The sequence below is a fragment of the Theropithecus gelada genome, chromosome X, assembly GCF_003255815.1.
Source record: "Theropithecus gelada isolate Dixy chromosome X, Tgel_1.0, whole genome shotgun sequence".
NCBI classification, from domain to species: Eukaryota; Metazoa; Chordata; class Mammalia; order Primates; family Cercopithecidae; genus Theropithecus; species Theropithecus gelada.
In genome coordinates, this window is record NC_037689.1 from 31,705,539 (window position 1) to 31,731,247 (window position 25,709).

The following is a 25,709-nucleotide window of genomic DNA, read 5'->3' on the forward strand; positions in this document are numbered from 1 at the left end:
GTCCACTTCTAGCTGTGTGACCTTGAACACATATCTGGACTGAGTGTCACTTTTTCCATCCTTGAATGCAGTGATCTTTGTAACCCCTTCCGTTCACCACCATTCTATTACCCAAGAGATAGATGGATTGGTAGATCAATGGATAGGTTGATCACTCTATAAAATAGTAGTCTGTTGGCACTTATGTGCGTAACCAGAGGCCGTCATGTTCTGAGACTGCCCCATGGCTTTTTGGCATCTCTATTTTGGTGTCTGCCCCTGTGTTTGCAAACACACTTTGGTATCCCCAGATACATTGTTTCTGAAGTCCATATATGCAGGTATCCTTCGTTCGCTTTGTTCCTCTTTATGACCACAGATTGATTGCTCCATGTTTTTTCCATTCAGTTAAAAAATAAATATCCAATTAGGACTTTTTTCTTAGTCTCCCTCCTCTCTCCCACTACCTTCTCCTTAAGGGATTGAGATTCCAGAATGTCAGTCTAGTTAGGCATAAAATCTGCACAAGGCCCAAGGGCTACTTTGGGCCAGAGGAGAGACAGAGTGGGAGGGAGAAGGGCTGACTTAATTGCACAACCTAATTTCTTTATTTTTCTTTCGCTTTTCCTTGGCAGATGCTATAATGGTTGAAACTTCTTAGATTGGGAATTATTTGCTTACGTGTGTAGACACTGCCATCTCGTGGTGGAGTCATAGCGCATTAGTGATTATTTCTTGTGTTACACTGCCATCTTGTGGCGGAATCTTATATGACACCGCCGATAAATTCTTGACTGATACTGCCATCTGGTGGTAGATTCTTATATGACATCGGTGGTGGATTCTTGGACGACACTGCCGCCTAGCGGTACCTTTTATGATGTTGCCACCTGGTGGTGGTTTTATATATTACGTATATTACGTTGTTCCAAGGACACATTAATTTGTGTCCTTAGAAACTTGAAATGAGGGCCGGATTGGGTAGCCAGCTTCAGGCATGGATACAGGGGGGCCCCTCGCCTCCCCTGCCCCATCATGTATCAGCTGTGCTTGGAACATTGCGGTCTAAGTTTGGCCCCAGCAAGTCTTAGTAAGACAAAATTTTTGTAAGCTAAAAAATCAAATTGTCCAAACTTGCAAACCAGCCTCTGAATGATTTTTTCCTTGTGTTTTCAGTCAATCAGAGGAAACAGAAGGCAGGTCAGAGGAGTGGGGCAATACACTGTGATCTTTCATACTATTTACGTTTTTGTTGCAGTTTTGTCTTCCCTGGATTTTAAAAGTCAAATGTGTTGTGATTATGAAATACTTAGCTATTGTTACCTACCCATTAGTATTTGCTAATCAAAACCCATAAAAATCTTGACTTTGCTCATCTATTTATTGATGCTTTTATGATATTGATACTCCGTTTAATGTTGTTGGCTTAGATTCTCCAGTGTTTTCACTTTGTGTTTTTTTTTTTTTTTTTAATCTCTTCTCATGCGGCTCGACAGAAGTGCTCACTGTAAGTGGCCTTGGGAGTCCCCTCGCTCAGTGTTGTTGCTCAGGCCCCAGGCACACCTTTGTGCTGTGAATGGATGTGTTCAGGATGGCTGGGGTGTGGCCAAGGAGGATTATCTTATAGCTGCGCTTCAACACAACTTAGCAATTGGCTTTATCGTTATCTCATTGTTAATATTCATGGTGGCTACTAAAGCTGTTTAAGAACTTTCCTAGAAGCTTTCACTGTTCATTCCCTGTATGTGTTTGTTTCTGGAATGTAATGGTGTTCATTGCTGTCATATGCCACCTGGCAGCTTTGCTATGCTGTGGTTTTTACTATATTTTCTTCCTTTTTACCAAGCAGTGTTCACATCTTTGGCTCTTACTGTCTGTCTTGAATGATGAAAAGGGAGTAAAGAGATTTTTCACATGAACATGGGGAAGATTTGACCCTTGTCTCCCTAGCACTGCTCCTGAGGGTTCATCTCTGTGCCTTGAAGCCCCAGGGCAGGCATCCAGGGTGTGGAGCGTGGAGTCTGTGCTTTTTCTCAGCTGGGGCAGTTGCCGATGGGACTTGCTCCTGGCAATTCCTACTTCCACCTACCCTGTGGGTCCGGTGACTCAGCCTGGGCTTCGAGGATTAGCTCCTTCATTTCTTTCCTCTCTGCATTGACTTCTATGGCATGATGAGAGGGAAACATGGCCAGACTTGTGCCCTGGGCTGGGGTGGTTGCAGGTGCTTAGGCTCGTTACCTGGTGCCGTTTCCTTGCAGGCATCTACAGTTGGGTCTGGGGACCTCACGTGTCAGGGTGGGAATGCAAATGGTAGTGGCGGTTTCCTTTGCTTGGGGTTGATGCAGTGGATGGGGGGGCTTCCATTTGCAGTTGAGGGCCAGGTGTTTGGGTTCTTCCATGTGGCAGGGATAAAGAGGAGAGCTGGCCTCTGGAGTCCTGAGCTGTCTGAGAGGCAGTGCCTCTGGCCACCCCAGGATGGAGGCCGGCTTCCAGCCCTGGCTGATGGGGGAGAAGCAGCAGATTCCCCAGACGTGGTATGGCAGACCTTTGGAAGTTTCACTTGGCCTCCACTTGACCTCGCGAGGCCAAAGGCCATAGCCCCATGTGTTCCATGTGCTGTTGAACGTGTTTGTGTTTCATTGGTATGGATGATAATTTGGTTGAAAGGAGAGATGGTCACCAGTGGACTCAGTTTAGGAAGGCACAGAGGTCAACACTTTCCGTTTCTAGAACTTAGCCAAAGAAAAGTGCGGAGATGGAAGCGGGGGCTGGCTTTGAGTGGTGGTGGAGTGCCCAGCCGGGGCTTCCAGTTCCATTCCGTGTTCCAGCCGAGCACACCCGCCAGAAAACAGACTCCTGGGCTCACAGTTGCATTTAGCGCAGGAAGATTATATACCCGTTTGTATTGGTTTTGTTAAAAGGAACTTATTGCTCTGAGGAAATGGGTAGAAACGGCTGATGAAATGTTAAAAGGAAACATTTCAATGGCTATTTTTGGCTCTTGAGTAAAATAGATGTGAAAGATAAAATTAAGCAGCCCAGGAATAGTAGCATGCTAACCCAGAAGGGCGGCTGGGAAGGCTCCTGCCTGAGGTCACTGAGACAGCCAGGCTTGAGCCCCAGCTTCCTCCCCCGGGGCCACAGGCCTCCCAGGTGGCATTTTCAGAGGATGAGTGTGGGTTCAACTGTGTCCTCTGCTTTGAAGGTTGCTAATTTTTCTAGGGTTTATTTGGATAATTAAAATGTTTTTTTCCTGAGTATAAAAGCAGTATTTGTTGTATGAAACATGGGAAATACCCGACAGCATAAAGAAGGCAGTGAAAACCATGACCTCTTGGCGAGCGCTGCTGCTGTTCCCATCGGGCGAATGCTGCTTTCCTGTCTCGTGAGCGTGAGCGGCTTTCGGAAAGCGCCATTTGAGGGGCTTATCATCATCATCTTATGTTCTGTGTGCTCATGAAGGGGGTGGAAATAGATTTATGAATCCAAGAGGTAGCCAGAAGTTCATTTCTTCAATTTTCCAATATGAAAAACGACTAGAGCGCAGCATGTCTCTGTGTGTGCGTGTCCTGGCGAGTCTCTGGAACACTCAGGGACGTAGTGTGTGCTCCAGCGTCAAGGACCCCGGTCCCCGGTGCTGTTATTTCCTGACCCTGTGTGTGTCCCTTACTTGCAGCAGTGACTCTTCGAGAAGACAGTGCCAAGAGGTTGGAGAGGAGGGCACGCCGCATCTCCGCATGCCTGTCGGATTATTCACTAGCCAGCGACAGTGGGGTGTTTGAACCTCTAACCAAAAGGTGTGAAGCCAGTCTTACTATTTCCTTCTTCCTACGCAGAATCACCTGTGTTACTGGCAATCACAAAAAGATTCCGTACCGAAACTTTCATACATTGACACTTTATTTGTCCAGGGGCAGGATATTTTTCTAGCTTCTTCACCTTTGGGTGGTTGGGTTTTAGAAAGAAGTCTTTCTCCCTGACCCTCGGGGCCTAAGGCTTGGGTCTGATGGAGCTCAAAAAGGAGAATCAGTGTATGGGAGAGCCCTGCTTTGCCGGAAAGAACATTCATTCATTAGAAATGAATTTCCTCCCTCCCTCCCTTCTTGTTTTCTTAGCTATAGGAATGGTTTCACAATGACACAGCACCTTTTGGAATTCCATGCTTTATTTTGATCGGGCATCGTTGATGTCATTATTTTTTCATACAATTTAAGTCTCCAGTATCTAGAAGACAGTTCACTTAAAGTTAATTTTTGAACATTTCCCCAAGTATCACATGTGGTTTTGAAAGGTGTGCAAAGTTACTTTCTTCTTTTATTTGTTGTTTGTTTGTTTGCTTGAGACAGGCTCTTGCTGTTGCCCAGGCTGGAGTGCAGTGGTGCAATCATAGCTCACTGCAGCCTCCAACTCCTGGGCTCAAGCAATTCTCCCACTTCAGCCCCACAGGTATCTGGGATTACAGGCATACACCACCGTGCCTGGCTAATTTTTGTATTTTTAGTAGAGATGGGGTTTCATCATGTTGCACAGGCTGGTCTTGAACTCCTGAGCTCAAGTGATTGGCCCGCCTCTGCCTCCCCGAAGTGTTGGGATTATAGATCTACTCCTCCACACTTGGCTAATTTTTGTATTTTTAATAGAGACAGGGTTTCACCATGTTGGCCAGGCTGGTCTTGAACTCCTGGCTTCAAGTGATCCACCCGCCTCAGCCTCCCAAAGTGCTGGGATTACAGACATGAGCCATCATGCCCAGCTGCAAAGTTATTTTCCTAAAACAAGAACAACATAAAAAAGAAATAGGCTGGGCACAGTGGCTCACGCCTTTAATCCCAGCACTTTGGGAGGCTGAGGTGGGCGGATCACCTGAGGTCAGAAGTTCAAGACCAGCCTGGCCAACATGGTGAAGCCCTGCCTCTACTAAAAATACAAAAATTAGCTGGGCGTGGTGGCGGGTGCCTGTAATCCCAGCTACTGGGGAGGCTGAGGCAGGAGAATTGCTTGAGCCCAGCAGGCGGAGGTTGCAATGAGCCGAGATTTCACCAGTGCACTCCAGCCTGGGCCACAGAGCCAGACTCTGTCTCAGAAACAAAACAAAACAAAACAACAACAACAAAAAACCCAGCAGTTTGTAGGCAGGTACCCAGTAAGATGCCTCATGGATTCTGGGGGCCTGCCCTGTTCCTTCAGACACATTATGACCTCATTGACTTACGTCACAACTTAAGAAAGCCCTGTTTTAGCATGAGAGAGCTTCTGCAGAATCTGTAGCGATCGGTTCCCTCTGGAATGAAGTTGGTTGCATTTACCCCTGTGTTTAGGAACGAAGATGCCGAGGAGCCTGCCTACGGAGACACGGCCAGTAACGGAGACCCCCAGATCCACGTGGGACTCCTGTGAGTACAGACCCTAGCCTGTTGCCCCTCAGGCTGGGCTGGAGACCAGGTCCACCCCATGGCTCTCACCTGCACACACAGGGCTGGAGGGACCTTTGTTACCCCAGGTCTCAGGTGAGGGGACAGAGGTGGCAGGAAGGAGTGACGGGGAAAGGTGGCTCCACTGTTGTCTTCCAACACGGAGATGCACAACTGGGAGCCGCCACTTCCTGAAGCCGGGGGCTCTGGCAGAGTGCGGCCTTCGGGGACGGTTGTGCCCGTGCCTGCCGGGGCTTGATTCTGCTCACTGCAGCCCGGGTAGCAGGCTCCCTCCCTCACCCTCAAGGAAGTAATCTGCTGGTTGGCAGGACAACAATTGTTGGTTTCTAATTAGAGTGTCAATAAAGGCAGTGACTGCGAGGTGCCCCTGAGGGAGACAGGTGTTTGGGTCCCAGCCATTTCCTTTGCTCACTCTTTTCACTGCAGTCCAGGGCTCCTCCACCCAGCATGGTTGGCATTTGGTCATTGTTTGTTGCGGGGACTGTGCTGTACCTGGGCTTTACCCACTAGGTGCAGATGTGCCCTGGGGATAGGGTGGGGCAGAACCCCAGGCAGTAGATGGCCACTGCTGCGGTTGAGTCAGAAGGATGGTTTCACTGGGAGGTACCTGCCGTCCGTGACTCATGTCTGGTTTCCTAGGCGCGACAGCGGCAACGAGTGTCTCCTCGTGCACGTGCTGCAGCTGAAGAACCCGGCGGGGCTGGCGGTGAAGGAAGACTGCAAAGTGTAAGCCAGGCCCCAGGGCGCTGGCCAGCTGGCCACATGGCTGAGGAGGGAAAAGACAGTTTGGGAGCCTGAATTTCCAGGAAAGCACCAGGAAGTGTCTGTCTGAGGTGTAAAGTCTTCAAAAGAATCTAGTGAATGATTTGAGGCCGGTGCAGGTGCCAGTGCCAGTGCCCAGCTAGTGTGTGCCGTGTTGGCGCAGAGGAGCCTTTTGCATTCTCCTGGTGCTGGGGATGGGGTTGCTGATGCTGTCGTGCTCTGCTCTGTGATCTTGAGAGACCTCTGGCTGGGACCAGGGCGTCCTTGACGGAGCGGGGAGGAGAAAATAGGCGTCGGGAGCAGCTAGTGCCTTTGGCCTCAGTCGTGGGGCCGCTGCCTCTCTGAGCTCCATGGCTCCAGATGGGGGCCTGATGGAGGGTCCCACTTACCCAAGCAGGTGACCATGCCTGTAATGGTCTGTTCAGGGCACAGGGTGGGCCCCCTTTGGTGAGTGTTCTAAAGGCCTTAGGACCCCTGAGTGTGAGCAGCTTGGGGCTTGGCTGGGGTTTGGCCACCCCAGTGACCTCTGCAGTGCTCACAGATGGCTCAGCCCCTCCCATGTGCCAGACTTGGGGCAGGGAGGGTGGGAAACACGGGCTACCCCATGGGTGATGGACTGAGAAAGCAATGGGGGAGCCGTGCAGAAAGAGCTGAGGGGCAATTCCCAAAAAGATGGGGAGCAGCAGGGCCTGGAAGCGTCCACTGCTTCAGTCCTGGCTTGGAAGGCATCCTCCTTGTGGAGGACTTCCCCTATCCCTGGGGTACATCGGTCTATGCTTAGTTGAGAAAGGAACGTTTTGCAAAGGACTCTGAGACTGTAGCTACAGGTGGGGGCTCTGCGCGCATCGTGTAGGTCGTGCCTGCTCTGGGCCCGAGGCATCTGTGAGCGCCGCCTGCACGTGCTCTTCCCTCCCCCATTCTATTTGCAGCCACATCCGCGTCTATTTGCCACCACTGGACTTGGGCACGCCCAACACTTACTGCTCCAAGGCTCTGGAGTTCCAGGTGCCGCTGGTGTTCAATGAAGTGTTCAGAATCCCCGTGCACTCCAGCGCATTGACACTGAAGTCACTTCAGTTATATGTATGTTCGGTGACTCCGCAGCTGCAGGAAGAACTGCTGGTATGGCGCCAGGCGCTCCGCCCGCCCCCGGCCTCCTTCCTTCCTTTGTGTTTCAGTCAGCCGGTCTTTTTTTTGTGTGTATCTTTCTTTCCCTTGTTTCTCTTGTACTCTTTTGTGATAATTTCTTGGTTTTTGTCTGTCTTTGCCTTTTGGCCTCCCTCTCTCTCTTCTGCCTCCGTCTCTGGTTCCCTCACTCCTTTCCCCTCTGCCATCCTTCCTTTCTCCCGTGGTGGGTTGCTTAGAAGTTGTGATCTTCTTAAGTATTTCTGCGGCTGGAAATACAAACAGGGATGATCCAACCAGTGATCTTGTCAAGTACGTTGTACTTTAAATGCGTCCTCTCAGCTAGTACTCACAAACCCTGTGGGATGCCTTTGCGTCAGCCCCATCTTCAGTCCAGGGAACAAAGTAGGGTTGACAGATTTAGCAAATTAAAATACAAGACAGTCAGCTAAATTCAAATTTCAAGTAAATTATGGATGTTCTTTAAAGCGTAAGTATTTCCCATGCGGTGTTTAAGACTCACAGGGAAACCCTGTGTTGTTTATTTGAAGTGCAGATTCACCGGGGTGCCCTGCATGTTACCTGGCAACCCTGGGATGAGGCCTCAGGAGAATCCGCACTTTGTCCTCAGTATTCCAGCCATCCAGGGCCCATGCCAGGGTTGGAAGCCAGGGTGGATTCCTTCCATGGCCGGAGTGTTCTCCCTTAGTCCTCTCCCCTCAGCGGCACAATTAGGGCATGTAGAGTTCAGCAGTCGTTTCTTATTTCAGAAATTCCTGAGCAAATCTGCCTCATCAGGGCAGTAGAGCTGTGAGCCTGGCCCAGAACTCCGGGTTGCCCATTCTTTGCCCTGTCTGTTCCCTTCCCAGCACTTTCTGATTGGGTGGAACAGACGACCAGGGAGCCACCCATTAGACTCCTCTGCAGTTACTTTCATTGTGCTGCAGTCCTTTAAGTAACCCCGTCTCTACTACAAATACATAAAATAGCCGGGTGTGGTGGCACACACTTATAATCCTAACTACTCGGGAGGCTGAGGCGGGGAAATCTGTTGAACCAGGGAGGTGGAGGTTGCAGTGAGCTGAGATCGCACCACTGTCCTACAGCCTGGGCAACAGGGCGAGACTCCATCTCTGTCTCTCTGTCTCTCTCTCTCTCTCACACACACACACACACACATACACACAAAGATTGAAGGGTGAAGTGAATTTTTTTGAGACCGGGTCTCTGTTGCCCAGGCTGGAATGCAGTGGTATGATTTCAGCTCACCGCAGCCTCCTAAGTAGATGGGGCCACAGTTGTACATCATCATGCCTGGCTGATTTTTAAATTTTTTGTAGAGGCGAGTCTTGCTCTTTTGCCCAGGCTGGTCTCGAACTCCTGGGCTCAAACAATCCTCCCACCTCGGCCTCCCAAATCCCATGCCTGGGATTACAGGCATGAGCCACCTGCCCTGCCTTAACTGAATATTTTAAAGGACTCTAGTCATTATGGTGAAATCATTCAGTGCCTGTTCTGACGTTTCTTTAATACCCCTGCAGGGCATTGCTCAGATTAACCTGGCTGACTATGACAGTTTGAGTGAGATGCAGCTGCGCTGGCATTCCGTCCAGGTGTTCACCAGCTCTGAGCCGTCGAGGACGCGGGAGCCTGGGTGTGCGGGAGAGAGCTCCGCCCGGGATCCTGCACACACCATCTCCATCTCCGGCAAAACGGTACTTGGCCCTGCTCTAAGGAGCTGATCGCTGCTGCCTTCATGACCCTGAGACTGACTTTGTCTTTGGGAAGACATTTCTTAGAAGTGTCTTTGTAGATGTGAGTCAGTATAGTGGGGTAAAGGAGTAGTTTCCATACGGCCATTGCATGAGAATTTTTTTTTAATGCAAACGTGTTCATGGTACACATGGTCATGGGTGGTACATGGGTGGTACACTGGCTACTTTTAAATAGGAGCCCTCAGAGCTGCAGAAAAAGGCTACATGAATGCCTCCACCACAGACCTAGCTAGGGTGAGTTTCTTCTCACGGAAGGGCAGCAGAGTGGCCTCCTACCTGTGCCATGTGGACACCTGCTGTGTACACAGGGTCTGCTGGCCTGAGCTGTCCTCACGCACCCCCTCCTCCTGCAGGATGCGGTGACAGTGCTCCTGGCCAGAACCACGGCACAGCTGCAGGCGGTGGAGAGGGAGCTGGCCGAGGAGCGGGCCAAGCTGGAGTACACAGAGGAGGAGGTCCTGGAGATGGAGCGCAAGGAGGAGCAGACCGAGGCTGTATCCGAGCGGTAAGCGCTAGTTCAGCGGGCAAGCTCCGGCTCGTGCCCTCCCTGGAAAGGAGCATGGGTGCCCTGTGGTCAGAAGGCTCGTGAAAACTGTCGTGGGAAGCACATTTTCTCTGGGGAGACAGCCAGTGTGCCAGGCAGCATAGCTGTCTCTGAGATGCACTTGCTTTCCTCAGCCATGCCTCCATAGAAGGTGCTGGGCAATCGTTAGGTACCACTGCCCAGAAGTTGATTCTGGAGGGAATTGAGTGCTGGTCTGGATGAGGGCAGCTCCCTGAACTCTCTCTCCTGACTCTCACGTGTGCTTTTCACCTTTTCCTTCTGTCTGTCCTGGAGTTTCTCGTCAAGAGTGGGGCTGTTGAAGTACTGCCCTCTCCCAGGATTGGATACAGTAAGGTCCCTTAAAGCTGTTGGATTTTTTTTCTTTTTTAACACCTTTATTGAGATACAGTCTACCTCCCATACAGTTCACCCATTTAAAGTGCACAGTTAGGTGGTTTTTAGGACTGAATGGGCACAGTCAATTTTACAGCATTTTATTTTCATCACACCCTCTCTGCCTATCCCTAGCCAAATGCGCTCCCAGGTTCCCCTCTGATTCCCTGCAACTGCAAATCTGCCCTCTGTGTCTATGGACCTGCCGGTCTGGACACTTCCTACAAAGGGGGTCATGTGGTGTCCCTTTCTGCTTCACCTGAAGCAGCCTGTTGGTGAATCCTTGGCCCCGTGGAGACCTGCATGTGATAGATGAATGATTCCGGTGAATGGGCGCCTCTGGTGCCCTGGCTTGTGTTCGTCGTCTCTGGAGGTGCTGTACATATTGCTGTACTTCCACATTTTTCTATAAAGTGCTCCATCTTTCCAGGGCTTCCTGCTGCTTCCCGATGGCTTTCCCTGAGCTTAGTTTACAGAGGAGTTTATTTTGGGGAGCGATAGTGCATGCAGAGGGGAAGGTGTTGTGTTCAGGGATGGACAGGAGTTGGGAGGGGTTTGGGGCTGAGTGGTGCAGTTTTCTGGAATCTTCAGTGGCTGCCACTGGTGATAGAGAAAGCCCCTCTTAAGGAAAGTCCTTCAAGAGCCATCTTCCCTGGAAAACAGAAGCACCCTTTTACTTTATGAGAGACGCAACAGTCTTCAATCATTGGAAAGAAATAGGTTTTATTGCATTACCTCTACTGCTGTGCTCTAAGAGTAGCATGAAATACATCCTGTTTGGTGACCATTTGGGCTTCTGCCATGTCCGCCTTCAGGAGTTGGCAAGCAGACTCGGTGGATAGCGGCTGTAGCAACTGCACCCAGACCAGCCCTCCATACCCAGAGCCCTGTTGCGTGGGTATCGACTCCATCCTGGGCCACCCATTTGCTGCTCAGGCAGGGCCTTACAGCCCAGAGAAATTTCAGCCCTCACCTCTTAAGGTAAGTAGAAAACATAGGGGATTTTCCGGAGCCCCTCACCCCCAACATTTTGCCATATGTACCAGGTACTGCCCTGGAAGGAGAGGCTGTGTGCCCCCAAATTCTTCGTGGGAAGTGTGAGGGTATGGGGGAAGATGCACCAAAGGCAAGCAGAGCCGGGGCTCCTGGGGAGGAGAGCCACATGGCTGACCTGCACACACACCTGGTGGCCCGGGTGTTGGGCACAGGAGAATGTCGTGGTATAGAATGGACACTGCTGTTGGATTTGAGGGCCACAGCTAAGGCTGGGTTTACTGTGAGCTGAGGAAAAGAAGTGAATGGCCTCAGATCTGTAAAGGGCTTAAATAGGCACAGCTAATCCATTCCCACCTTCAGGGACAAACGAGGCTCCGGAGGGTTCATGAGTCCCACAGGTTTTGGACATTTGTAGTTCCTCTTCCCCTTTTGTGAAATGTAGAATAGTGCTGTCCTTTTGCCCCTTCTGCTCATCTGCCTCTAGCTGTACAGTCACCCTGTCTTTAGGGGAGAAGTCTCATGTTTACAGCGCCTGTGAAGTCAGGGAAGACACTGTCAATGCTGTTTCGAAACTTGGTTTCCCCACTGTTCAGCTCACAAAAGTATTTTATCACCCTCACGCCCCTGCTCTCACCCAGAAGCACAAAGTGAAATCTGCCCCTGGCAGCTTCCCAAGCTGTAACCCACAGCAGGTTCTTAATTATTGTTTTGGACCAGGTTGCTGGTCATGGCCCTTGTCCAACTTTCTGAGATCTCAAAAAGCAGCAGCCCAAGCCAGGGTGAGTGGCCGTGGGAGGGTTATTTGGTGTTTCCCCTTCCCTCAACTTTTAGTTTTGAAAAAGCGAAATCTGTGGAGAAGTTGCTAGAATAATGCAACAAATACCTATACACCTCACCTAGATCCCACAGTTGTTAGTTCTTCACCACATTTGCATTCTCCCTTTCTGTGTGGGCATCACAGATACAACATTAGTATAGTGGGTGAATAGGAAAAGAAAAAAAAAGCAAACAAACTCCCACCCTCGAGAGGGAGACACCAGAGGAGACATCGCTAGCGTAAGCTCATGTCACAGAGAGCAAGGGGGCTTCTGGAGAATGCAATGGCAGGGAAGCAGGCAGACACCTGTAGAGAGGTTTGCAGTTTTAGAAAGGGTTCACATTTAGAAAATGTCAGGATGATAAAAGGGTACAACTGCTATGGAAAACAGTATGGTGGTTCTTCAAAACATTAAAAATAGAACCACCATAGGATCCCGCAGTCCCGCTTCTGGGTATATCTGGGTGTATATCTAGAAGAATTGAAAGGATCTTGAAGAAATAATGTGCACACGCATGTTCGTAGCAGCAGCATTATTCACAGTAGCCAAGAGGTGGAAGCAACTAAAGTGTCCATCATGGATGAGTGGATAAAGAAAACGTGGTCTATCCATGCAATAGAATTATTCAACCTTAAAATGGAAGGAAATTCTGTCACGCTGCAACGTGGATGAGCTTTGAGGACTCATGCTGAGTGAATAAGCCAGTGTGAATATTTATTTAGTCTTCAACTCTTTGAGTTGCATGTCTCCTGGCATACAACTCCTAAAATCCTTAGAATCTGAAAAAAAATCTTTTTAGGTGCTAATGAATTGACTGGTGGCTGGTTAGAAAAGCACAAAAAGACAAATACCATCATGAGGTTCCTGGAGTAGTGAAATTCACAGGGCCGAAAAGCAGAATGGTGGCTGCCAGGAGCTTGGATGGGGTGTAGGGCTGTGTTACAGAACGGAGCTGGGGTCCGTTCGCCTGGTGCAGTAAAACCACGTGTCTGCACGAAGGTGTTTTGCAGGGGTAGAAAGAGGGTGTTTATTTGCAGGTGCCAAGCAAGGAGATTTGGGCAGCTCACACTTAAGACCCGGCCTTCCAATGCCTTGCAGGGAAGGGTTTTTAAAGGCAGAGGTAAATTTCAGGAAAGCAGAAGTCACAGGCAAAATCCTAAACCAATCTATGGAGGTTACACATTGCTTTTGGCCTAGAAGGATAGCATATCTTGATGTGGGGGCTTACAGGATGTAGGTGGATTCAAAGATTTTCTGATTGCAATTGGTTCAGGAGGCAAAGCTTTGTCTAAAAATTTGGGGTCAGCAGAAAAGATAGTTAGCTCTGACTTGTGGGTGTGACTCCCTGCAGACCTCTCAGGAAGAGATTCAGAATAAAGAGCAAGGGTCAGAGTACAGTCCTTAGCTCCACCTTATGTGAGTTCTGTGCCAGCAGGTCCCTTTGGTGGGGAGTCTGGGTTTCTGAAAGACAGTCAGGCACATAGGTTAACATGTCTTTGGTTTCTCTTTTTTCTTTTCTTTTCTTCTCTTTTCTCTCTTCTCTCCTCTCTTCTCTTCTTTCTTTTTTGAGATGGAGTCTCACTCTGTCCCCCAGGCTGCAGTGCAGTGGCGTGATCTCAGCTCACTACAACCTCCGCCTCTTGGGTTCAAGCAATTCTCATGGCTCAGCCTCCCAAGTAGCTGGGATTACTGGCGCCCATCGCCCTGCCCAGCTGACTTTTGTTTTTTTGTAGTAGAGATGGAGTTTCATCATGTTGGCCAGGCTGGTCTCAAACCCCTGGCCTCAAGTGATCCACCTGTCTTGGTCTCCCAAACTGGTGGGATTACGGGTGTGAGCCACCACGCCTGGCCAAGATGTCTTTAGTTTCTCTAGGGAACCAAACATCTCCAGACTCTAACTTGCTTGGCTATTGTTTTAGGCTACTATTACCTTCTTGCTTATCAAGTTACTTACTTACATCTCAGGGATAGCAAGGTACCTGGAATTTCCTTTGAAAGAAATTGATTATCCTTTATGTCCATGCTCGGGAGGTCTGCAGGCCCCTAAAACGGGGTCTCTCCTCTGTCTCAGGAATGGGAATGGGGAGTTGTTTTTTAGTGGAGAGGGCAGAGTTTCAGCTTCACAAGATAAAGAAGTTCTGGAGATCTGTTGCACAACAATGTGAATAGACGCCACTGAACTGTGCCTGTACAAATGGTTAATATGGTAAATTTTGTTGTGTGGTTTTTTCCCCACAATTTTTTGTCAGGTGTGGGAGCAGCCGGTGTGTGTTGTGGGGTGGTGCTGAGGATGAAGGGAGTGAAGTGGCCAGATCGTGCAGCGCCCACTCAGGACCCTGCCTTTTCTCTAAGGGCATGAGAAGCTGGTGGGTTTTGAGCTCAGTGGCCACATGATCTGACTGAAGCTTTTTCGTTAGTGTTTTCTAAAATTTATTGATTTGAAGTTCACATAAAGAGAAGCATTTTAAAGTGTATGCGTCAGTGGCATTTGGTCCACAGTGTTGCTCACCCACCACCTCTATTTAGTTTCCTGATGGAAACATCACCCCAGAGTAAAACCCGTCCCCATTGAGCAGTCACTCCCATTCCCCCTTCCCCCAGCTACCTGCAGCTACCAAAATCTGCTTTCTGGTTATGGATTTACCTCTTCTGGATGTTTCCAGAAGTGGAATCATATACTATGTGGCCTTTGGTGCGTGGTTTCTTTCACTCAGCACAATATTTTCAAGGTTTATTTACATTTTAGCGTGTATAAAAACTCCATTGGTTTTTATGGCTGAATACTATTTCCTTGTGTGGATAAGACCACATTTTGTTGATCCATTGATCTGTCAATGGACATTTGGGATGTTTCCACCTTTGGCCTAGTCAGTTTTCCTGGCATGTCCCTGGTTGCTATGTTGAGAATAGATCGAAGGGCAGAGAGGTGTGGAATTGGGAAGACCACTGAGGCATCTACTGCACTCATCTGGGCATGAGATGATGGCGACTCAGGTGAAGGGTTGCTGACAAGCACTCAAAACCCACTTGATGGCCGGGCGCGGTGGCTCAAGCCTGTAATCCCAGCACTTTGGGAGGCCGAGACGGGTGGATCATGAGGTCAGGAGATCGAGACCATCCTGGCTAACACAATGAAACCCCGTCTCTACTAAAAAATACAAAAAACTAGCCGGGCGAGGTGGCGGGCGCCTGTAGTCCCAGTTACTTGGGAGGCTGAGGCAGGAGAATGGCGTAAACCCAGGAGGCAGAGCTTGCAGTGAGCTGAGATCTGGCCACTGCACTCCAGCCTGGGTGACAGAGCGAGACTCCGTCTCAAAAAAAAAAAAAAAAAAAAAAAAACAAAAAAAAAAACCACTTGATGTTGAACACAGAGCCAGCAGGGATCGCTCTTGGACCAGATATGGGGTGTGCAAAAGAGATCAGGAGTCCGGGATGACCCTAATATTCTTCGCATGAACAAATGGAAAGTTGAGATCCCTGTGAGAGGAGGGGCCGGGGTGGGGTTGGGGGGATATCAGCCTTTCCATTGTGGACATGCCACGTGTGAAACTCCAGCTAAATCCTGAATGGAGAAGTGAAAGACATGGTTGTTCCTGTAAGTTTATTGCTCACGTTACGAAAGAAGCCATGGTCACGAGTGAACCACTCCCTAGGTTGATAAGGAAACCAACACAGAAGATCTCTTTCCGGAAGAAGCAGCCAGCCTCCTGAAGGAGCGGTCCAGCCGCCGGGCCCGAGGGTCACCTTTTGTTCGGAGTGGCACGATTGTCCGTTCCCAGACCTTCTCGCCTGGAGCACGAAGCCAGTATGTTTGCAGAGTAAGTTGGAATTCCTTTGTCACCTGTCTGGAATGTTTTCTCTTCCGTCCCCTTTGTGATTTTTTTTTTTTTCCTGCTGTTTATACTGAGAGGCATATGTATTTGCACCAATGATACCAATCCATGCACTGCGAACTTTACAGGTACGCGGTGATGACATCAGTGCTGTGATCTCCCCACATGCCTTACCATGCTTATCTAACTCTGGATTTGTTCAGGATTCAAATTCATCCCTTCCCCCAGTTTTCAGTGTTGTGTATGTACTGACCTGTGGGCAACAAGCAGAGCGAATCATTTCTACCTCAGCGTAAAGAACGAGTGGAAGCAGGGGTTCTCTTGAATGGGTTGAGCTGGAGGAGCTGGGAACCTGAGTGGCTTGGAGCCCTGTGGGGCAGCCAGGTCTCTGGGTCAGAGGGTGGGTGGTCCTGGCAGAGGGGCAGTGGGTTCTCACTCACCCACATGTAAATTCCGAACCTGCGGATGAGTGGGAGACACTCAGCAGTTCTCAGCCATGGCTGCGCCTTGCAGTCAAATCACGGGGAGAGGGGGAATTCAACAGATCCTGGTACCCACATAGCACCCCAGAGATTTGCCATTGGTCACAGGTAAGGCCTGGGCATCAGAACTTCCGGAAGCACCCAGATGCTTCTAGCATGTCACACAAGGCTGAGAACCCCAAGGTGGGTGGAGGGAAGACTCGAGCCAGTGTGGTCAATGAAGGTAGAACAGAGTGATAGTGCCAGCATGGACTTGTACAGAAAGGGCTTTTAAGGATGGTGGCTCATGACACAGTGACCTGGAGGGGCCGTTTGGTTGAGAACCATGACCCTTCCTGCACCTCTGAATTGAGGCTGTTGAAGAAGGCATCTGCCCTGGAGGTGCTGGCTCCATGAGGGCAGAGCCAAGGCAGATCTTCGGAGAGGGAAGGACCTGAGACCCTCAAAGGAGATGTTGCAAACACTGTGGGAGGGGGCCTAGGTGGCCAAAACGCCCTCTCAGCCATGTTGGTGAGACCTGCCGCTGTTGTCCCATTGGTCCAAAGTGTCCCTGCTGGCAACTGCCCTGGATGGTGCCGGGTCCAGTCTGGGCCCTCCCACTCGTCATGCTTCAGCCCCATGGAGGCTGATGCTCAAGCGCTTGGCTGAACGTTCTAGATGGAAGGCCACACTCACTGTCCTCCTTGTTCCAGGCTCCTGCCAAGTCACCAACGTGCCGGCTGGAGGGGCTGCTTATTGAGGGGGGAAGGGTGCAAGCAGGTAGTGCTTTGCTTACCCAGAGGAAAAGCTCTGTGTGCCTGCGTAACAGCTGCACTTACTGGCAATGCTTCTGGATGCTTCGCTGTTCTGTATGTTTGTATGAATGCCGTGCAGGTGTGCTGCCAGGCCGTTGCACTTCCTGAGTAGGTTTACTGGCGTGGAAAATAAGGCCATGAAGGCAGGGATGTTGGATTTCTCAGAGTCACACTGATCCTGAGGTGACACCCTGCCACCAAATGAAGGCTGTAATGACTTGACTCCCATAAAGATGACATTCTTTACTTTCTTGTTTAAAAGTACACCCTGTCCTTTGATGAGCACAGCTGCAGTTGGCAATGTTGGCTTGTCCTACTACCAGGAGTGAGTCTCTTTTGGAAGTCATTTTCTCCAGCTATTGCCAGTCACAAATACAGCACATGAGAAAGACTGAGGAAAAGTGAACCATGCTGAGGGCAGTGCTGGCCTTCATGGGGACTGTATAGGGCACGAAACGGCGTTGGTATGGATCACATGGAGATTTTGTTGGCTCAGTTAGCCTGGAAACTGGGGGAGGGTTTCATTTGCTTGTTTTTGTTTTGTTTTGTTTTTTCATTTTAGCAGAAACTCTTGTTTAAATTGAAACCCAAAGACCTTCTCCAAGCACCAATAATCATAAATGCACTTGAGGGCCTGTGAAGAGGATGAAAATAATCCATTCTGAGACTCTGAGTACACACAGAGAATGAACTGTGCGTTGCTGAGAAATTGTTTCTGAACATCATTCTTTTTGGTACAGCTTTATCGTAGTGACAGCGACAGTTCAACGCTGCCCCGGAAGTCCCCCTTTATCCGAAACACTTTGGAAAGACGAACCCTTCGCTATAAGCAGGTGTGTGCCCTGTAAACAAATATGGAATCTGTGCTTGCCCTGCGAGTGATTTTTACAAGCCTTAAAAGGTAATATTTAAGGTCATGTAAATGAAAAGGTAGTATTTGTATTTCTTGTTTACTTAACAGATGTAATGTCATAATGTTGCTAATATTTCTTAAGATAGTATCATGGTTTCAGATAATCCATGATCTTTACATTCTTCAGTATAATAAATAACCATTTCTATATAATAGGCTCTTTTCTCTTTTTTTGACAGGAGAATATATATAGTTTAGAAAAGTTGAGTTTTTCAACATATTACCTTTCTGTGCAGGGATCGTATATATATATAGTGTGTGTGTGTGTTTGCGTGTGTAGAGAGGAAGAGAGACGGAAACACAAAAAACCCCTGATTTCCATGTGGCAGTTGTGCTCTACCACATAGAAGAGTGGCTGCTGACTGGGAAGAAAAAGAAAGTTTATAATTTGGGCCAGGCGCAGAGGCTCACTCACGCCTATAATCCCAGCACTTTGGGAGGCTGAGGCGGGCGGATCACCTGAGGTCAGGAGTTCGAGACCAGCCTGTCCAAAATGGTGAAACCCTGTCTCTACTAAAAATATGAAAATTAGCCAGGCATGGCAGCACGTGCCTGTAATCTCAGCTACTCAGAAGGCTGAGGCAGGAGAATTGCATGAACCCGGGAGGGCGGAGGTTGCAGTGAGCTTAGATCACGCCACTGTACTCCAACCTGGGAGACAGAGCAAGACTCCATCTCAAAAAACAAAAAACAAAAAACAAAAAACAAAGTGCATAATTTGGCTGTAGAAGTGTCTCACAGCAGCATCGCTGCTGGCATTTCAGACAGGCTCATTCTTTGCTGTAGGGGCTGCCCCGTGCACTATAGGATGTTGAGCAGCGTCCCTGGGCTCCACCCACCAGATGCCAGTAACACCCCATCACACACACAGCAGTTGTGACACCCAAAATGTCCACAGACATTGCCAGCTGTCCTCCGGGGGACCAGATTCTCCTGGTTGAGAACCATGAAGCTCTGCTGGGAATTCAGCAGTGCTTTTAAATAATTTATATTAAGTTACAACCCATATTTGCATTTAAATTCTGTGTATGTGCAAAATAGTGTTGTGTGTAAAAAGCATGCCGTGACTCAGGCCACTGACCCATGGTGATTGGCAAATGGATTTGTAGTTTTGCTGCGGTGACTGCTCTCTCAGGGTTCTGTTTCCCGTTGGATGGAAAGTACAGTTTGGCAGACAAGTCTTTTCCCTGTCAGGGCTTTCCTGAACATAGGTATGTTTGCTTACTTGAGCAAACATATGGGGAGGAAGCTTTGGAAAGCTTGCACGTGTGTGTCTGCGTGTTTGCGTGGGTGTGTGTATACTTTTTCTTTTAAACAACAAGTGCTCATGTGGTTCATAACATACTTTCTTTCCCGTTGTACAGTGGATCATTAAGATTTTTCCATGTCCATATATTTTTTCAACTTGTTACAATGGCTACATTTTATACTGGCCTTGTAATTTATTTAATGTTTCCTGCTGTTATAGACTTAACGGTTTTTTTCTGTCATAAACCTTAATGGGACCACTTTTGCATGTCAACAGTTATGCCTTTCAGATGCAAGTTTGCTTTAGACATATATATATTCTCAAATGGCCCTTCAGAAAGATTGTGCCCTTTTTTGATCCTGCCAGCCCCATGTAAGAGCATCTGTTGCTGCACACTTCTGCCAATACATAGGTCATCATTAAAGAAAAACAGTTTGCCGTTACTAACCTTGATACTGAACTAGAGATTTACATTCCTCTTGCCCACATCTGTGTTTTTTAACCTTGGGCGTGCTTAGAGAAATACATGTGCCTGACTTGTCTCCTATTGTGGAAGAACCTTCTAGAAGGCCTGAGTGAGGGCTCACAGCTGGTGTCTCTTGCAGTCATGCAGGTCTTCCCTGGCTGAGCTCATGGCCCGCACCTCCCTGGACTTGGAGCTGGATCTCCAGGCGTCGAGAACACGGCAGAGGCAGCTGAATGAGGAGCTCTGTGCCCTCCGTGAGCTGCGGCAGCGGTTGGAGGACGCCCAGCTCCGCGGCCAGACCGACCTCCCACCCTGGGTGCTTCGGGACGAGCGGCTCCGTGGCCTGCTGCGGGAGGCCGAGCGGCAGGTGGGGTCCCCTGTGGTCAGCTCCCGCCTGCACCTCACTGCTCCCTGCTCCAGGCTGTGAAGGGAGCCTCCCAGACATGGAGGTGGTCCCTGAAGTGCCCCACCACTGGGCTCTCGGAGCCCCTTCTGCCTCTGTGGCCTGCGAGGATGGCGTCTGTGTGGCTCCTGCGTCCATCTGGAGGCTGCGGGTGCTGGAGGAAGGGTCATGGGCCCTCTCCACCTTGTGGGGGAACATTCTGGGTCCCTAGTTGTCAGGCCTGACTCCAGCCACCCCTGGCCTCTGTCTCCTAGGAGGAATTCCTTGGGGGGTTGGGGGGAGCGTGGGTGAGGTAGTCCTTACTCCCTCCTGGGTCGCACCTCACTGACTGTGGTTGGTTCTTCTGGGCTGTAGGGCTGGCAGTGACTTACTCATTCTTCCTTTAAAAAAAAAAAAAATCAATAAAATCACCTTGTTGGTCCAATGTTGCTGTTCCAGACAAGACAGACCAAACTTGACTACCGTCATGAGCAGGCAGCTGAGAAGATGCTGAAGAAGGCCTCCAAGGAGATCTACCAGCTGCGTGGGCAGAGCCACAAAGAGCCCATCCAAGTGCAGACCTTTAGGTATGGCAGAGGCGCAGCAAGACTGGCCCCTTAGTCCTGCTTCCTCCTTACTGTCGTGCCTTTGGCATGGTAGAAAGTACAGTGAGTCTGTTTTTGTTTTTCTTTTGAGACAGTCTCACTCTGTCACCCAGGCTGGAGTGCAGTGGCGCGATCTCATCTCACTGCACCCTCTGCCCCCTGGGCTCAAACAAGTCTCATGCTTCAACCTCCCGAGTAGCTGGGATTACAGATGTGTGCTACCATGCCTGGCTAATTTTTAAATTTTAGTAGACTGGGTTTTGCCATGTTGCCCAGGCTGATCTCAAACTCCTGACCTCAAATGATTCACCTGCCTCGGCCTCCCAAAGTGCTGGGATTACAGGCGTGAGCCCCTGCGTCCAGCCCCATGAGTCTTTAAAACTCATGGAAAGTCGAGAACAAAATAGGAATCCACTGCAGCCAGTAGTGTATTTTCATGTTTTTATCCTGATCTTTTTTCCCTACAGTTTTTTTTCATGCCACTTCTAATCATAATGTGGGTTCAATTTTGCATTTAGCATTTTTAAAATTAAAATATTCCATGTTGTTGTATAATCTGCTATCTTGTAATGTCTCATCTAATAGTTTACTCAACCACTATATTTTATAACATGCTGCTCGTCTTCAAATGTTGGCTATTGTAAATAACAGTGATAAACATACACATACATATAGGTCCCCCCAACCCCAGACAGGGTCTCACTCTGTCACCCAGGCTGGAGTGTGGTGGCTCAGTCATGGCTCATTACAGCCTTGACCTCCCAGGCTCAAGTGATCCTCCCACCTCACCCTCTCAAGTAGCTGGGACTGTAGGCACATGCCACCATGCCCTGCTCATTTTTGTAGAGATGGGGTCTCACTGTGTTGCCCAGGCTGATCTCAAACTCCTGAGCTCAAGCGATCCACCTGCCTCAGCTGCCCAAAGTTCTAGGATTACAGGCATGAGCCACTGCACCCGACCACCTTTGCTTTTTCAATTAACTTTTGATTAAGGCAAAATGTATCTGCAGGAAAGCTGTATATCATACACACATGGTCCAGTGAATTGTTACAAACTCGTCCTAAGAATCGATCATTATCAGCGCCCCCAGATCCCGCACTAGAGTAACCACCACCTTGAATTCTAATAGTATGGATTGGTTTTGTCTGTTTTGTTTTTGCTGAGGGGATTTTTACAGATATATCAATATTCTTTTGTGTCTGTGGAAAAATTAAGTTGAAATTCACATAACATAAAATGACCATCTTACACTTCAGCCTTTGGTGCATTCACAATGTTATGCAACCACCCCCTCTGTCTAGTTCCAGAACATTTTTACCACCCCAAAAGTAAACCCTATACCCATTAAGCAGTCACTCCCCCTTCTCCCTCCCCTAGCTCTGTCTCTAGGGATTTGCCTTTCTGACTGTTTCATAGGAATGGGATCATATCTTACGTGGACTTTTGTGTCTGGCTTCTTTCCCACAGCCGAGGGTTTTCGAGGTTCATCCATGTCGTAGCCTATGTGTCAGTGTGTCCTTCCTTGTTAAGGGTGAATAAAATGTGTCTGACTTTTAGCCCTAATTTTTGTATACATTAAATATTCACATAGTTTTCACTTTTTCATTCATTTGTTAATACGACAGGTATTTCCTGAGTACCTAATATACACCAGGCATTGTTCTAGGCACCCGAGATGAAGAAACCCCTGCCCTTACGGTTCTTCATAATTCACATTTGGAGACTCTGTATACAAGCACATGTGTTGTTGGGGACTTAAATTCAGTTTGTTGTATGAATAAGAAAAGCCATGATTGATATGAGAGCCACCAGCTTTCCGTGTCTTCATATCAGCTTCTGACGTGTAATTCTCTCCGGTCCCAGGGAGAAGATAGCATTCTTCACAAGGCCAAGGATCAACATACCTCCTCTCCCAGCCGACGATGTCTGATGGAGTGCATTGTGCACATGAAGTATTTATCCGCCTGTTTTATTTTCATGAAGTTCTTAGACTAGCTGAATTTGTCTTTAAAATATTTGTGCAAAGCTATTAATATACACATTTTGTAAAAAAAAAAAAAACACGTATATCTATTCATATATATTTTATAATAGTGACGGCAACAGGGCTTGGTTTTTCCTTGTTGTGAAATCGACATCTCTGAAGACAGGTTATTTTATAAAAGATCAATTATCATGTTAAGAATGTACAGTTTTTATGCTGTTTTATTTGACTTAAAGGCTGGAAGACAGAAACGAAGTGAGTTCAGGCAAATTCACTGTATTGTAATTTATTTATAGTACTTTTTTTTCCTTGAAGGAAAATACTGACTTTAAGTTGTATTTTAAGACTGAAATTTTGTTCTTTAGTACTTTTCATGCAGTAGAATGGAACTTGGGGCTGGTTTTGTTTTTGACACCTGAAATGCAAACACTATGTGCTAAATTTGTCACGTATCATATGTGCATTTACCATGTATATTGTACACGTTCACTCCCTTGATGTCATGTTAAAATGTCCCCTGCAGTGATTCAGTCGTGACTCAGAAGCATGTGTGTGTTGCAGAGGTCAGTCTCCGGCGTGGGCTGCACGCCAACCGCTCATTTCTGTATTGTCTTCGGATACATCTCTCTGTGCTCAGCGTGAGTCTGAAGCAGGCGCCAGAGCCTCTGGTGTATGGGGCTTCAGCCTGCTTGCTTGTGGTGGCTGTCTGTGGGTCTTCAGCCTGCCTGTCCGTGGTGGCTGTCCATGCTGCCCGCCTCCCCGCACCCCGCCCTGTCCGACTGTAACAGACCAGGAAGGTGGCGGAGGAACTCCTGCCACGCCACTGTGTCATGAAGGAAAGTGAAAGGGAACGAGGAAGTAGGAACGCCCACGCTCGTTGACTCCGTGGATGAATATAGCAGTTAGGACATAGACACCATCACCTTTGAAGGTGCTTGTTTGGGGGAGGAAAGGACATACGGGTAACTAGAACTACCCAGCGAGTCGTCCAGAGGAGAGGATTGGGTTTGAGTCAGAAGGCTCCCTGTACTGGAGTCAACCCACTATTCCTCAAGAAATCTTAGAACTAGCTTGTGAGGAAAAACATTTTTTAATGTAATAAAAATATGCCATTATTCTTTGAAATGCCAAATGATATAAATATTTTGCCTAATACATATTTATTATAGATGAAATGCATTCTTCTCAATGAGGCCTCGATTTGAGTCAATGGGGTGGGCCACAGGAAATGTCAGAGGAACCAGAACTCAGAACTCTTCCTCCTGGACCTTTCTTCCCTTCCCTTGGAGATACCCCTTTGAATCAGGCCTCTCTCTTCTCATCAGTCTGTAGCTTCCCCCCTTGTATAACCTCCTTTCCTTTTTACATTTATTAAAAGTGGATTTTGTAAAAGCATTTCATTGACACGCGACCTATCACGGACAATGGAATTCGTCAGTGGTGGTAAGACTGAAATCCTGATGCTTTTCATGCTTCTTGTCTCTTGCTATGTATTTCTGCCTCTAGCCTTGCATGTTTTGCCTTTTTTTTTTTTTTTTTCTTTTTGGCCAATTCCTTTTTATATGTGCCCACAACAGAGGTGGGGAGACACGGAGCACCCTGGGTCCTTCCCAGTGCTGCTGGGCAGGCCCTGTCTCCAGGCCCCAACTGTTGAAACTTTGAAGGGCAACAAACAACCATCCACACTGCCAGACCCTAGGCTGTTCAGGGGTGCAGCTCATTTCCACCTCGGCCCCAGGACACCGAGCCTGTGCCCCACAAGGATCTGTCTAAATGGGAGGGATTGAGGCTACTTTTCTGCCAACCCCTGTTAAGTAGTTGTGTGGGGAAACCCACTGTGTCAGTGCAGGAAGCCCCAGACAAATGTTTTCAAATAAATTTCACTGCCCAGCCTGCACAGATTTCTATTTGAAGTACTTCCCTTCCACCCTGACACCCAAAGGGTTTTTTTTTTTGTTTTTTTTTGTTTTTTTTTTAAGAGACAGGGTCTTGCTTTGTTGCCCAGGCTGGAGTGCAGTGATGTGATCATAGCTCACTGCAGCCTCAACCTCCTGGGCTCAGGTGACCCTCCTGCCTCACCCTCCCAAAGTTCTGAGATTATAGGCATGAGCCACTGTGCCTAGCCTATTTTGATTTTTTTCTTAGAGTCAAGGTCTTGCTCTGTTGTCCAGGCTGATCTTGGACTTGCGAGCCACCATGCCTGGCTGGGTTTTTTACAAATAGAATCTCACTGATAGCCCGCAAGAAACAGATGCCGCCCCTGCTTCCATATCAGTTCAAGGAGCCCTCGTGTTTGCCACCTTTCCTTTGAACTTCCCCCTGCCTCCCTGCCTGTGTCTGCTTTTGCAGCTCAATGCAGCCATGACAAGGAAAGAAAAGACAAAGGCAGGCCAGAGAGCTGGGCAGTTCTCTGCAGATGCAGATGCAGGCAGTGGAGGTGGCCCGAGCAGGCAGAAGGACACCAAGCGCCCTATGCTGCTTGTCATTCATGACGTGGTCTTGGAGCTTCTGACTAGTTCAGACTGCCACGCCAACCCCAGAAAATACCCCACATGCCAGAAAAGTGAAGTCCTATGAGCTGAAGGGGTGTTTCCATCTATGTTTCAATCTCTCCATCTACCAGGCCTCACGATAGAAAAAAAAACCAAAACGCTGCCAGGTTTTAGGAGCAGTTCTGGTCTCAAAACCATCAGGATCCTGCCACCAGGGTTCTTTTGAAATAGTACCACACGTAAAAGGGAATTTGGCTTTCATTTCATCTAATCACTGAATTGTCAGGCTTTGATTGATAATTGTAGAAATAAGTAGCCTTCTGTTGTGGGAATAAGTTATAATCAGTATTCATCTCTTTGTTTTTTGTCACTGTTTTCTCTCTCATTGTGTCATTTGTACTGTTTGAAAAATATTTCTTCTATAAAATTAAACTAACCTGCCTTAAGAACAGAGTGGAAATGTGTGGTTTTATGGAAAAAAATGTTTAATTATGGAAGCTTAAATATATAAAAATGTGTGTTTTTAAGCATAAAAATAGAGTTATAAAATCAGAGAAAAATAGTAAGCTGAACACAGGCCTCATCCAGCTTCAACACGATCAGTCATGGCTGTCCTCTCCTTTACCCTCCAGCCCACCTCCTCCTCTTAGAATTTGAAGCAAAGCTGATACGCCTTATCGTTTC

General features: G+C 48.3%; 1 protein-coding gene across 1 annotated transcript in view; it reads left to right on the top strand.

The window, feature by feature from the left end:
* WWC3 (WWC family member 3) overlaps positions 1–25,478 on the top strand; it is a 128,584-nt gene extending 103,106 nt beyond the window's left edge. The window contains exons 12-23 of the mRNA XM_025372786.1: positions 3,656–3,776; positions 5,298–5,372; positions 6,051–6,137; positions 7,103–7,295; positions 8,840–9,013; positions 9,427–9,578; positions 10,826–10,991; positions 15,478–15,642; positions 17,674–17,766; positions 19,701–19,928; positions 20,403–20,530; positions 22,413–25,478. Coding sequence (XP_025228571.1) covers positions 3,656–3,776; positions 5,298–5,372; positions 6,051–6,137; positions 7,103–7,295; positions 8,840–9,013; positions 9,427–9,578; positions 10,826–10,991; positions 15,478–15,642; positions 17,674–17,766; positions 19,701–19,928; positions 20,403–20,530; positions 22,413–22,479 — 1,649 coding nt within the window. The 3' untranslated portion in view covers positions 22,480–25,478. The remainder of the gene's footprint in view (positions 1–3,655; positions 3,777–5,297; positions 5,373–6,050; positions 6,138–7,102; positions 7,296–8,839; positions 9,014–9,426; positions 9,579–10,825; positions 10,992–15,477; positions 15,643–17,673; positions 17,767–19,700; positions 19,929–20,402; positions 20,531–22,412) is intronic.
* Positions 25,479–25,709: the final 231 nt, after the last annotated feature.